The 13,657-nt window shown below is 42.5% G+C and overlaps 1 protein-coding gene across 1 annotated transcript; it reads left to right on the top strand.

Moving 5' to 3' along the window:
* The first annotated feature begins 7,006 nt into the window (after nucleotides 1-7,006).
* On the top strand, nucleotides 7,007-8,943 carry LOC111777684 (cytochrome P450 89A2). The gene has a single exon (XM_087118341.1). The coding sequence runs from the start codon at nucleotides 7,219-7,221 to the stop codon at nucleotides 8,815-8,817; it is 1,599 nt and encodes a 532-aa protein (XP_086974467.1). The 5' UTR covers nucleotides 7,007-7,218; the 3' UTR covers nucleotides 8,818-8,943.
* The last annotated feature ends 4,714 nt before the right edge of the window (nucleotides 8,944-13,657 follow it).

Here is a 13,657-nt window from a genome sequence, read left to right on the forward strand (position 1 = left end):
TCACGCAAGTTCGGTGCACGGCAAACTGCCTTTACATCCTAAAGCTAGAGATAGAGCAACCAGTCAACTTCTCGGCCAGGTACCGGAAGATGGAAGACCTATTAGGAAGAGGTGAACCACCTGGACTGGCGGCGCGCCAACTCGAAGAAGAGGCGGCCGAACAAGACGTGGAGTCTGGAGGACATGCCGCCAGGGACACCGAGCAACCGGTCAACCTCTCGGCCAGGTACCGGAAGATGGAAGACCTATTAGGGAGAGAGGTGAACCACTTGGACTGGCGGCGCGCCAACTCGAAGAAGAGGCGGCCGAACAAGACGTGGAGTCTGGAGGACATGCCGCCAGGAACACCGAGCCATGGGCTCAAAACGGAGTTCAAACGAAACGAAATAAGGCAGATATAACACATGTTTTAGGAGGAGATTGTTAGATAAAACCTTTGTTTTTCCTTATTTAGTTTCACACGTTTACATTTAATTCTCCGTTTGACCATTTGACAAACACGACGTCGAATGGATTAGCGAATTCTTAGACAGCAATTTTATAGGAAGTGGCACAGATTAAGTTGGCCACTCTCCACCCATTTTTAGTATAGGTTATATTTAAATAGGAAATCTTTTTACAAGATTTGATAACCTGATTTTGAAGAGCAGTCAATCAGTCCTTCTCTCTGTTATTTTATGCATTATTTTTTCTTCCAACAACCTCCTGTCGACAATTTCCTCTCACCGAAAAGAAAGGATTTACGTGGCCGATTATCGAAATCCAACAAGTGCTATCAGAGCCAAGTTGAAGCCATCGGTGTATATCATTGCGGAGGAGCCATTCTATCAACAATCAAGTTGAATAGTTCAAGTGGTTAGAGTGTCGACCTAACAACACACAGGTCTCAGGTTCGAGTAGAAGAAAATGCAAAGTGCGAAAATAAGCACATCGTGGGATCCTCCATCCCGAGCAGGCTCGCTCACTCCTCCACGCTGTTGAGCCAGAGGAAGGAGAAATTGTGAAGAAGATGCTGCAGGTCGTCCTCGATCACCTCGAGCAAGTTGCAATTTCAATCGAGATATTGCTTGACGTGAATGACCTAACGGTGGAAGAGGTGACTGGGAAGACTGCGTAACGAGCAGCGGAAGAAAAATACCATTTCAGCTATCGACAAGGAGGGTCGTCTACTCCTCACTGAGGAGGAATGGCTTGCACGCCTAAAGCTCCGTGACAACACCGGCGAGAGCAATGGGCCCTCCAGCTGCAAAGGCGGTAAGAAGCCGTGGAAATCTCGCCGATGCATGCACGGGAAAGAGGCGGATCAAAAGAAGGAGTCGACTGATGACGGGGCCAATCCAGTGCTCGTACTGTGGGAAGAGAGGTCACCTGAGCAAGAATTGCTGGAGCAAGCTCAGGAACAAGGAGACGGCCGAAAAGGCCCATGTGGCTCAATTCGAGGAGGATGAGCCGACCCTTTTCATGGTGACTGCATCAGTCCTACCTGACGTCGAACCCGAGGAAGAGCTCCCCAAATCCACAGAGGTGATTGACGACGGCATAACTGCTCCGGTGAGCGTCGAACCCGAGGAAGAGCTCCAACTGTGCATAACAAATGCACCGGCTGGGGAGCCAATTCGACTGAAGGAGGAGCGAGTGCTCGCTCAAATCGGTGAAAAGAGGCGAGCAGCAAGAGCACCGGCGATGGGTCCTCGACACGGGGGCAACAAACCATATGACCGGAGCCAAGTCTGCGTTCTCCGAGCTTGACTCGGGGATTCGCGGGACGGTGAAATTCGGCGACGGCTCCGTCGTCGAGATCGAAGGGCACGACACCATCCTATTCTCGTCGGCAAGGGAGGCAATCATCACAAGCTGACCGGCGTCTACTTCATCCCGAGACTCAAGGCTAATATTGTGAGCTTGGGTCAACTCGATAAGGCCAGCTGCCACATTTCCATCAAAGGCGGGCTACTTAGGATCCGCGATGATCGACGACGGTTGCTCACGCAAGTTCGGTGCACGGCAAACTGCCTTTACATCCTAAAGCTAGAGATAGAGCAACCAGTCAACTTCTCGGCCAGGTACCGGAAGATGGAAGACCTATTAGGGAGAGAGGTGAACCACTTGGACTGGCGGCGCGCCAACTCGAAGAAGAGGCGGCCGAACAAGACGTGGAGTCTGGAGGACATGCCGCCAGGAACACCGAGCCATAGGGCTCAAAACGGAGTTCAAACGAAACGAAATAAGGCAGATATAACACATGTTTTAGGAGGAGATTGTTAGATAAAACCTTTGTTTTTCCTTATTTAGTTTCACACGTTTACATTTAATTCTCCGTTTGACCATTTGACAAACACGACGTCGAATGGATTAGCGAATTCTTAGACAGCAATTTTATAGGAAGTGGCACAGATTAAGTTGGCCACTCTCCACCCATTTTTAGTATAGGTTATATTTAAATAGGAAATCTTTTTACAAGATTTGATAACCTGATTTTGAAGAGCAGTCAATCAGTCCTTCTCTCTGTTATTTTATGCATTATTTTTTCTTCCAACAACCTCCTGTCGACAATTTCCTCTCACCGAAAAGAAAGGATTTACGTGGCCGATTATCGAAATCCAACAAGTGCTATCAGAGCCAAGTTGAAGCCATCGGTGTATATCATTGCGGAGGAGCCATTCTATCAACAATCAAGTTGAACAGTTCAAGTGGTTAGAGTGTCGACCTAACAACACACAGGTCTCAGGTTCGAGTAGAAGAAAATGCAAAGTGCGAAAATAAGCACATCGTGGGATCCTCCATCCCGAGCAGGCTCGCTCACTCCTCCACGCTGTTGAGCCAGAGGAAGGAGAAATTGTGAAGAAGATGCTGCAGGTCGTCCCCGATCACCCGAGCAAGTTGCAATTTCAATCGAGATATTGCTTGACGTGAATGACCTAACGGTGGAAGAGGTGACTGGAAGACTGCGTAACGTCGAGCAGCGGAAGAAAAATACCATTTCAGCTATCGACAAGGAGGGTCGTCTACTCCTCACTGAGGAGGAATGGCTTGCACGCCTAAAGCTCCGTGACAACACCGGCGAGAGCAATGGGCCCTCCAGCTGCAAATGCGGTAAGAAGCCGTGGAAATCTCGCCGACGCATGCACGGGAAAGAGGCGGATCAAAAGAAGGAGTCGACTGATGACGGGCCAATCCAGTGCTCGTACTGTGGGAAGAGAGGTCACCTGAGCAAGAATTGCTGGATCAAGCTCAGGAACAAGGAGACGGCCGAAAAGGCCCATGTGGCTCAATCCGAGGAAGAGCTCCCCAAATCCACAGAGGTGATTGACGACGGCAGTGGAAATCTCGCCGACGCATGCACGGGAAAGAGGCGGATCAAAAGAAGGAGTCGACTGATGACGGGCCAATCCAGTGCTCGTACTGTGGGAAGAGAGGTCACCTGAGCAAGAATTGCTGGATCAAGCTCAGGAACAAGGAGACGGCCGAAAAGGCCCATGTGGCTCAATCCGAAAATCCACAGAGGTGATTGACGACGGCAGTGGAAATCTCGCCGACGCATGCACGGGAAAGAGGCGGATCAAAAGAAGGAGTCGACTGATGACGGGCCAATCCAGTGCTCGTACTGTGGGAAGAGAGGTCACCTGAGCAAGAATTGCTGGATCAAGCTCAGGAACAAGGAGACGGCCGAAAAGGCCCATGTGGCTCAATCCGAGGAAGAGCTCCCCAAATCCACAGAGGTGATTGACGACGGCATAACTGCTCCGGTGAGCGTCGAACCCGAGGAAGAGCTCCAACTGTGCATAACAAATGCACCGGCTGGAGAGCCAATTCGACTGAAGGAGGAGCGAGTGCTCGCTCAAATCGGTGAAAGAGGCGAGCAGCAAGAGCACCGGCGATGGGTCCTCGACACGGGGGCAACAAACCATATGACCGGAGCCCCAAGTCTGCGTTCTCCGAGCTTGACTCGGGGATTCGCGGGACGGTGAAATTCGGCGACGGCTCCGTCGTCGAGATCGAAGGGCACGACACCATCCTATTCGTCGGCAAGGGAGGCAATCATCACAAGCTGACCGGCGTCTACTTCATCCCGAGACTCAAGGCTAATATTGTGAGCTTGGGTCAACTCGATAAGGCCGGCTGCCACATTTCCATCAAACGCGGGCTACTTAGGATCCGCGATGATCGACGACGGTTGCTCACGCAAGTTCGGTGCACGGCAAACTGCCTTTACATCCTAAAGCTAGAGATAGAGCAACCAGTCAACTTCTCGGCCAGGTACCGGAAGATGGAAGACCTATTAGGAAGAGGTGAACCACCTGGACTGGCGGCGCGCCAACTCGAAGAAGAGGCGGCCGAACAAGACGTGGAGTCTGGAGGACATGCCGCCAGGGACACCGAGCAACCGGTCAACCTCTCGGCCAGGTACCGGAAGATGGAAGACCTATTAGGGAGAGAGGTGAACCACTTGGACTGGCGGCGCGCCAACTCGAAGAAGAGGCGGCCGAACAAGACGTGGAGTCTGGAGGACATGCCGCCAGGAACACCGAGCCATGGGCTCAAAACGGAGTTCAAACGAAACGAAATAAGGCAGATATAACACATGTTTTAGGAGGAGATTGTTAGATAAAACCTTTGTTTTTCCTTATTTAGTTTCACACGTTTACATTTAATTCTCCGTTTGACCATTTGACAAACACGACGTTTTGTTAGATAAAACCTTTGTTTTTCCTTATTTAGTTTCACACGTTTACATTTAATTCTCCGTTTGACCATTTGACAAACACGACGTCGAATGGATTAGCGAATTCTTAGACAGCAATTTTATAGGAAGTGGCACAGATTAAGTTGCCACTCTCCACCCATTTTTAGTATAGGTTATATTTAAATAGGAAATCTGTTTACAAGATTTGATAACCTGATTTTATGCATTATTTTTTCTTCCAACAACCTCCTGTCGACAATTTCCTCTCACCGAAAAGAAAGGATTTACGTGGCCGATTATCGAAATACAACATTGCGCATGTTCATGTCCCAAACAACAAAAGAACAAATCTTGAGAATAAAAGTTTGAAGTGTGAATTATTTGGAGTTAGGGAGGAGTTAAAGACATATAGACTTTATGATCTAGTCTCACAGAAACTAATTGTTAGTAGAGATGTGAAGTTTAAGGAAGAAAATGGCTGGGATTGGCATAAAACCCATAAAAAAGAAGTTACAATTGATCTAGAATTGAGTAATGATACCTGCAATGAAGTTGAATGCTCGAAGGATGAAGTATATAATGATGATTCATGTGAGTCAACACAAGAACACTCATTTGTTGATACCGAAATAAGAATTAGGAGGCCACCAAGATGGATGGATGATTATGAGAGTGTTGAAGGTTTTTTCTGATGATGAAAATATTACATATCTAGCTTTGTTTGCAGGAGGTGATCATTCATTACATAGAAGCCGCTAAAAACTCTAAATAGAGAAAAGCTATGGATGCAGAAATAGAAGACATTGAAAGAAACGATACTTGGAAATTGCAGACATCATGGCTATGTTGGGGGTTTGTTCAGAGTCGAGTATAAACTAATGCCGCTAGCATTTAGTTTAAGGGAGAATGTTAAAAGGTATAAACTAGTTTGTGATCCCTTGTAAGGACTCATGACCCATGTTGAGTGTAAGGACCCAGATCCACCGCTAACAGATATTGTCCTATTTGGGCTTTCCATTTCGGGCTTCCCCTCAAGTCTTTAAAACGCGTCTGTTAGAGGAAGATCTCCATACCCTTGTAAATGGTCTTTTGTTCTCCTCCCCAACCAACGTGGGACAACACATTGAGATTTTGGATTAGGATTCGAAATACGGGTTCGGCTTTGCAGCATGATCTAAGATCACATTAAATATTCATCGTTTCTAGTGAAGACTATCTTCGCAAGGCAACACAAGTCCTTCTAGCATGCTTTATACTCACTAACATGTATTTTTCGAGTAAAGTACGCTTAACTATGAAGTTCTTATGATTGAACACCAAGAAAGAAGATGCAACTTTGTATGATAGGCAATGACTTTCAATTCTTTCAAGTATTTCTTAATCATCTTATCTTCAAGATCGCGCTCATTTGAATGTGGTCTTGATTTTCTTACCTATCCTATACTTGAGTGATAGCGTCAAGAAATGAAGAACGGATTAAAGAGGTACAAAAACAAATATTATTGCCAATGGTATACATAGATGGTTAAAAAGCAATCTACGTGTTCCATTCGAGAACTTATTAATTTTGGGTACTCATATAGATTTTTGAAACTCTCTTGTTTTGGAAGTGCTGAATATGACTAACATGTTATTAAGTAATACTTCGAGATTTTGACCTTATGTTATAGTCATGAGATGAAGCTACCCTTAAGAATACGAGCACTAAAGCTGACAAACAGACGTTGAATTGACAACAAAATACGTGATAGTTGTCAATCTTCAAACAACGATTACTATTAAGAACAAACTTCAAACTCCAAATTGATAGAGGAGAAGGATTCTACTTAAGAAACTAAATGTAACTTTTCTTCAATCGAACTATCTGTATCGGTTGAGCTTATTTAGATTATACCGATTAAAGGTTGCTTATTATTACAGTTACTTAGCTTTGTAGATAAGAGATATGTTCTCTCATTTATTGAATACGATGAATTAAAACTTTTGTTTTCTTCTCCAAAACATCGAGTTTTCTTTATTTTCTACTCAAAACACATCGGGTCGTGTTCTATAACTAAAAACACACCACTTAGCTTTTCCTCAATAAAACCAAACAAAAATGTCAGAAATCCAATCTTATAGATTACATCCATTTTTACTCATACATGATATTAAAACTTAACCCGTACACCCCATTTTTTCAAAGCTTTGTCTATGGAACTCAACAACAATATGTCTTAACGAGCTTCGATCTTAAATACCTAGTTAAATTACAAAAGTAGTCCTATACATTATCATATCATTTAAAAAATATTCGGTTACTATATTACTCTCGTTCATAAATGTTTCAAAATTGCCATCCAAGAATTTTAGATGAAAATTAAGACAAGAGGATAGTAGTGTTCTAATATTTATTAGAGGTCATTATCACACTATTTCAAGTGCTAATTTTTATCCAATACGGGACGAGTTGATGAGTGTTAGAATATATATATATATATATAGATGGGTATGAGTTTTTTGATTGGATTCAACAAAAATAACAAGCAGAGAAAATGGCGATGTGGTTCATCATTGTCATCTCCCTCTGCATCAGCTATCTTCTAAGCTCCATTTTAAGCCATTTTCGAAGCTCCACAAAGCTTCCACCAGGCCCTCCTTCAATCCCCATCATCTCCACTTTCCTATGGCTCCGCACATCCAATCTCCAATTGGAGTCTTACCTTCGCACCGCCGTCGCCAAATATGGCCCCATTGTCACCCTCCGCAGAGGCTCTCGCCTCTCCATCTTCATCGCCGACCACTCAATTGCCCACAAGATCCTCGTCCAAAACGGTGCTCTGTTTTCCGGCCGTCCACCGGCGCAACCTGTTAGCAAGCTCTTAACCAGTAACCAACACAGCATCAGCTCTGCCTCTTACGGCCCACTCTGGCGTCTCCTCCGCCGCAATCTCACTTCCCAAATCCTTCATGCTTCTCGGGTTAAGTCCTATAATCGAGCTCGCAAGTGGGTTTTGGATATTCTTCTTAATCGGCTTGTTTCTCATTCGAAATCTGAAACTCCCGTTACCGTCATCGATCATTTTCATTACGCCATGTTTTGTTTGTTGGTGTTGATGTGCTTTGGGGATAGGCTTGACGAACCCCATATTAGGGAAATCATGGACGTAGAGCGAGCGGTTGTATTGAGTTTTGAGCATTTCAATGTTCTCAATTTCTGGCCTAAATTCACCAAGATTTTGCTCCGAAAACGCTGGGAGACGCTTCTCCAACTAAGAAAGAACCAAGAGGACGTCATAATTCCATTGATTGAAGCTCGCCGGAAGGCCAATCAAAACAGAGCAAACAGAGCAAACAGAGCAAACAGAGCAAACAGAGTAAACAGAGCAAACAGAGCCGAAACTGAAGAAGAAAAAGAAGAATTCGTGGTGTCATATGTGGATACCCTTCTCGATTTGGAGATTCCCGACGAGGACAATAGAAAGCTTACCAATGAGGAGATTGTGACCATATGCTCGGAATTCCTCAACGCCGGCACCGACACCACGTCGACGGCGCTGCAATGGATAATGGCGAATTTAGTGAAATACCCAGAAATCCAACACAAGATTTTTGCAGAGATAAAAGGAGTAATGGGGGATAGAACAGGGGAGGAGGTGAAGGAAGAGGATTTGCGGAAGGTTCCATATCTGAAAGCGGTGGTTTTGGAAGGATTAAGAAGACACCCACCAGGGCATTTCGTGTTACCACACGCAGTGAAAGAAGAAACAGAGTTGGAAAATTACGTGATACCAAAGTATGGGACGGTAGATTTCATGGTGGCGGAGATGGGTTGGGATCCAAAAGTGTGGGAAGATCCGGCGGCGTTTAGGCCGGAGCGGTTCATGAAAGGAGGGAAAGAAGAGGCAGAAGAAGTGGCGGAGTTTGATGTAACAGGGAGCAAGGAGATAAAGATGATGCCGTTCGGAGCAGGGAGGAGGATATGCCCAGGATTTGGTCTGGCGATTCTTCATTTGGAGTATTTCCTTGCTAATTTGGTTTGGCGGTCGGAATGGAAGGCCGTGGAGGGAGACCAAGTTGATCTGTCGGAGAAGTTAGAGCTTACCGTTGTCATGAAAAAGCCTCTGAAAGCAATAATCCATTCACGGGGATAATTTGAGTTTACTTATTTTGAAATTTAATAAACTTATATTTTATGGTATTAATTAGTATCTTATTAATTAGTATCTTGTATATGATTGAGAGGTGGTGAATATTAATGAAGATTGGACCCTTAGATCCCAATTCTATTTCTTATTCTTAAATCTGTATTATTTGTGGATTCTATTTCTTATTCTTAAATCTATATTCTTTGTTGATTTTATTTCTTATTCTTAAATCTGTATTCTTTGTTGAGTAATAATATTTTCATATCTATTCACACTTTTGAGTGGTAGATATTATTTCATTTGGTATTAGATCCTAGTTGGTGACTAGGGTTTGATATTATTACTCAAACGAGATGAATGGTAGAAGTGCTCCTATGGGTATAGCTATGGAAAAACTTGTTAGCAATAACTATAGTTATTGGAAGTTATGTATGGAAGCTTATCTACCGGGGCAAGATTTGTGGAATTTATATTAGAAGTTATGTATGGAAGCTTATCTACCAGAGCAAGATTTGTGGGATTTAATTGAAGGTGATGACATAGAAATTCTAGTACATATTCCACAGAATGTAGAATTACGCCGACAATGGAAGATCAAATGCGGAAAAGCCTTATTTACCTTGCGAACTTTGATTAGAAGGAATATATTGATCATGTTCGTGATTTAAAGTCACCAAAGAAAGTATGGGAAACACTTCAAAAGTTGGTCTCAAAGAAAAATACCGCTCGATTGCAATTTCTAGAGAATGAACTAGTTGTGTTAACTCAAGGTAATTTTTCTATTGAAGAATATTTCTTGAAAGTGAAAAATCTATGTCCTGAAATTTCAGAATTAGATGCTGAGGAGCCAGTGGCTGATGCTCGATTACGACGTTATCTCATTCGTGGAATACGAAAAGACTTTATACCCTTTGTTTTCTCAATACAAGGGTGGGCAAATCAGCCTTCAGTTATTGACTTGGAGAATCTTCTTTCCTAGCAGCAACGAGTTTTCCCCAAAGTCAGAAGATGTGTTGTATGTCAAAGATCAAAGGAGACTCAGAAATTAGGAGTCATCAAAGAAGTCATTTAAAGCTTGTTACATGTGTGAAAAACCTAGTCATATTAAACGAGATTGTCAGGTGAAAGTGGTGTGTCATCGTTGCAGAAAGTCAGACCATATCAAGCCAAATTGTCGAGTTAAAATGCAGGAATTAGAAGTAAATGTTGTACATGAAAGTAAAAGTTCTTCAAATCCAATTTGGGAACACTGCTTAACCACTGAGGTTCTTGACCAGCCTGTTGTGCGCCGAAAGCGGAACAAATGTACTCACAACACCAATGAACGAAATTACACAAAGAGACACCAAGATATTTACGTGGTTCGGAGAGAAGAAGTTCCCCTACATCCACGGGTAGCAACCAATCACTAATAAACAAAGTGTTACAAGTTAATACCTCACTATCACACTACAAAGACTCTCACCAATGTCCTCTATTCTTTAGGACTAATTAGTCCTATTCTTTGGGACTTTAAGTTTCTTTCTGCTGATATTTTTAGGTTCAACCATGATTGTAAAGGCTATATAATGCCATGCTTAGAATTAATAAAACAGCACTGGAGATCCAATTGTTTATGTTCTCTACGCTGAACTTATCAAGTTTTGTGTGTCACATTATATTTCTTGAGTGACATATTGGTGAGAGTCTTTATAGTGTGATAGTGAGGTATTCACTTGTAACACTTTGTTTATTAGTGATTGGTTGCTATCCGTGGATGTAGGGGAACTTCTTCTCTCCGAACCACGTAAATATCTTGGTGTCTCTTTGTGTAATTCCGTTCATTGGTGTTGTGAGTACATTTGTTCTGCTTTCAGCGCACAACAAGTGGTATCAGATCCTGATTGTGGTATTTGGGGTATTGTGAAAGTTTTGGCCTCATCGATCACTAGACGTGCTCACAATCGTGCTTATTTTCTTAAAAATCAATTTTCAAGAATTGTGTTTTTTAGTTACATCCAGATTAATTATTGCAAATGGCAGAATCATCTGGAATTAAATCACGGCGTGGATCGAGATTGTTGAGTTCCAATCTCGAAGTAGAGAAATTTGATGGAACCAATAATTTTGGTGTTTGGCGAGGCGAAGTTAGCGATTTGCTGGTCATGCAAGATCTTGATGCTTCTCTCCAAAAGGAGATGCCTAAAGACATGACAGACGCCGAATGGACGAAATTAAATCGACAAGCTTGTGGAATTATTCGATCCTATCTTGGCAAGGATCAGAAATATCCATTTATGAAGGTTACCATGGCGAAAGAACTATGGGACAAGCTTGAGGCGAAATATATGAAGAAGAGTGTGGAAAATAAACTCTATTTGAAGAAGAAACTCTTCCGTTTTGACTACAAGAAAGGTATCTCAATGAGTCAATGACTGAGCATTTGGATGATTTTAACAAAATCATCACTGATTTGCTCAATCTAGATGTTACAATTAATGAAGACAAGGCGTTGTTACTATTGAATTCTTTGTCGGAATCCTATGAGTTTTTAGTAACCATCGTACTACATGGACTCACTGATCTTGTTTTTGAAGATGTTTCAAATGCCTTAATGAATAATGAGGTACGAAAGAAGGAAAAGGAGACATATCAAGACCTAGCACAAATGTTCTCATTGCTCGTGGAAGGACTTCTACTTGGAAAAAGAGCGAATGTGGAAAGTCTCGATCAAAGTCGAGAGGTAGATCTGATAATTGGAGAAAACTTGATAAAAATGAGTGTGCATATTGTCGACAGAAAGACCATTGGAAGAAAGATTTCCCGATCTTAAAAGAGAAGGGGTTGAAGTCCAATGTGGTTAGAGATGACGACACTGATATATATAATGCCTTGACGATCTCTTTACCAGTTAGCCAAACCAATGAATGGATTCTTGATTCTGGGTGCTCCTATCATATGTGTCCCAACAGAGAAATGTTTTTGGACTTCAAAGAGTTCAATGGTGGAGTTGTCTATGTGGGCAATGATAGTACTTGCAAGATGATGGGAGTCGGCTCAGTACAAATCAAGATGTTTGATGGGGTTATACGAAAACTCAATGATGTGAGGTATGTCCCAAACTTGAAGAAAATTTGATTTCCCTTGGCATTTTGGATGCAAGTGGTCATCGCATCATTTTGGAAGGAGGGAATTTGAAAGTAGCTCGTGGAGCTTTGGTGGCAATTAAAGGAACTAGAAGAGGTAGCATATACTACCTCAACGGAACCACAATAATTGGGCATGCTGCTGTGGCAAGTTCGAAAGAACAAGACATATCGAAATTATGGCACATGAGACTTGGGCATGCTGGTGAGAAGACGCTTCAAACATTGGTGAACCAAGGAGTCCTTAATGGTGCCACAACTTGTAAAATTGATTTCTGTTAACATTGTATATTTGGTAAACAAAAAAATGTGAAGTTTGGTACAACTATACACCAAACAAAGGGCATTTTGGATTATGTTCACACTGATGTATGGGGTCCCACGAAGAATGTCTCATTGGGAGGAAAGAGGTGGTTTGTCACCTTTATTGATGACTACTCGATGAGAGTTTGGGTGTATCCCATGAGGCACAAAAACGAGGTTCTCCAAATCTTCCTAGAGTGGAAGAAAATGGTAGAGAATTAGACGGACAGGAAAATTAAAAAGCTGAGATCAGACAACGGTTGAGAATATACTTATGATCTATTCCTTAAAGTATGCCGAGATGAAGGGATCATTCGACACTTCACTGTTCCTTGTAAGCCACAACAAAATGGAGTTGCGGAGAGAATGAACCAGACATTAATAGAGAAGGGTCGATGCATATTGTCTCAAGCAGGATTGAGTAAGGCATTCTAGGCTGAGGCTCTCAGTTATGCAGTTCACTTGATGAATCGTCTACCTGTTTCTCGAAATGGTGGGAAAACTCTGCTTGAGGTATGGTCGGGTACTCCTATTAGTGATTATGATAATTGCATGTGTTTGGGTGTCCTGCTTATTATCATGTGACAGACTCAAAGCTGAATCCTAGAGCAAAAAAACCTAAGTTTATGGGCTTTAGCAAAAGTGTAAAGGGGTATAGGTTATGGTGTCCAGAAACAAGTAAGATTGTTAATAGTCGAGATGTGACATTCGATGAGTCTGGAATGTTTTTGCAGAAAATTGAAAATAATGACGAGGCATTGAAGCAGGTGGAGAAGGTGGTGTTCTCTCCTGATATGGTTGCTCCTACTAAAGAACCTATTGATCAGGTAGATAATAACTCTGATGTCTTAGAACAAGAGGAGTAAAGCCTTGTAAATGAAAGAGTGGAGGAACCTGAGTTCATCACCAGGAATAGACCACGAAGGGAAATTCGAAAACCTGCAAGGTTTGATGATACGATAGCATATGCTTTCCCTTTGATTGATGAAGTTCCCAACAACTACAAAGATACTATCCAGAGCCCGGATAGATTGCACTGACAAAAGGCTGTGAATCAGGAGATAGTAATCATTGGAGACAAATCAAACTTGGGATTTGGTACAATTTCCAAAAGGTAAGAAGAAAATTGGTTGTAAATGGGTTTTTGCAAAAAAAAAAGAAGATTCTTCTAGTATATGTTATAAGGCTCGACTTGTGGCTAAAGGCTATGCACAAAAAGAAGGTATTGATTACAATGAAATTTTCTCACCTGTGGTAAAACATTCTTCCATTCGAATTTTGTTGGCTTTGGTTGCTCAATTTAATCTTGAGCTTGTACAACTCGATGTAAAAACTGCATTTTTGCATGGAGATTTGAAAGAAGAAATATATATGGCTCAACCGGTTGGTTTTTGAGTAGTTGGACAACAACATTTGGT

The sequence above is a fragment of the Cucurbita pepo genome, chromosome 16 (genome assembly GCF_057944985.1).
Source record: "Cucurbita pepo subsp. pepo isolate OVF chromosome 16, ASM5794498v1, whole genome shotgun sequence".
Lineage (NCBI taxonomy): Eukaryota > Viridiplantae > Streptophyta > Magnoliopsida > Cucurbitales > Cucurbitaceae > Cucurbita > Cucurbita pepo.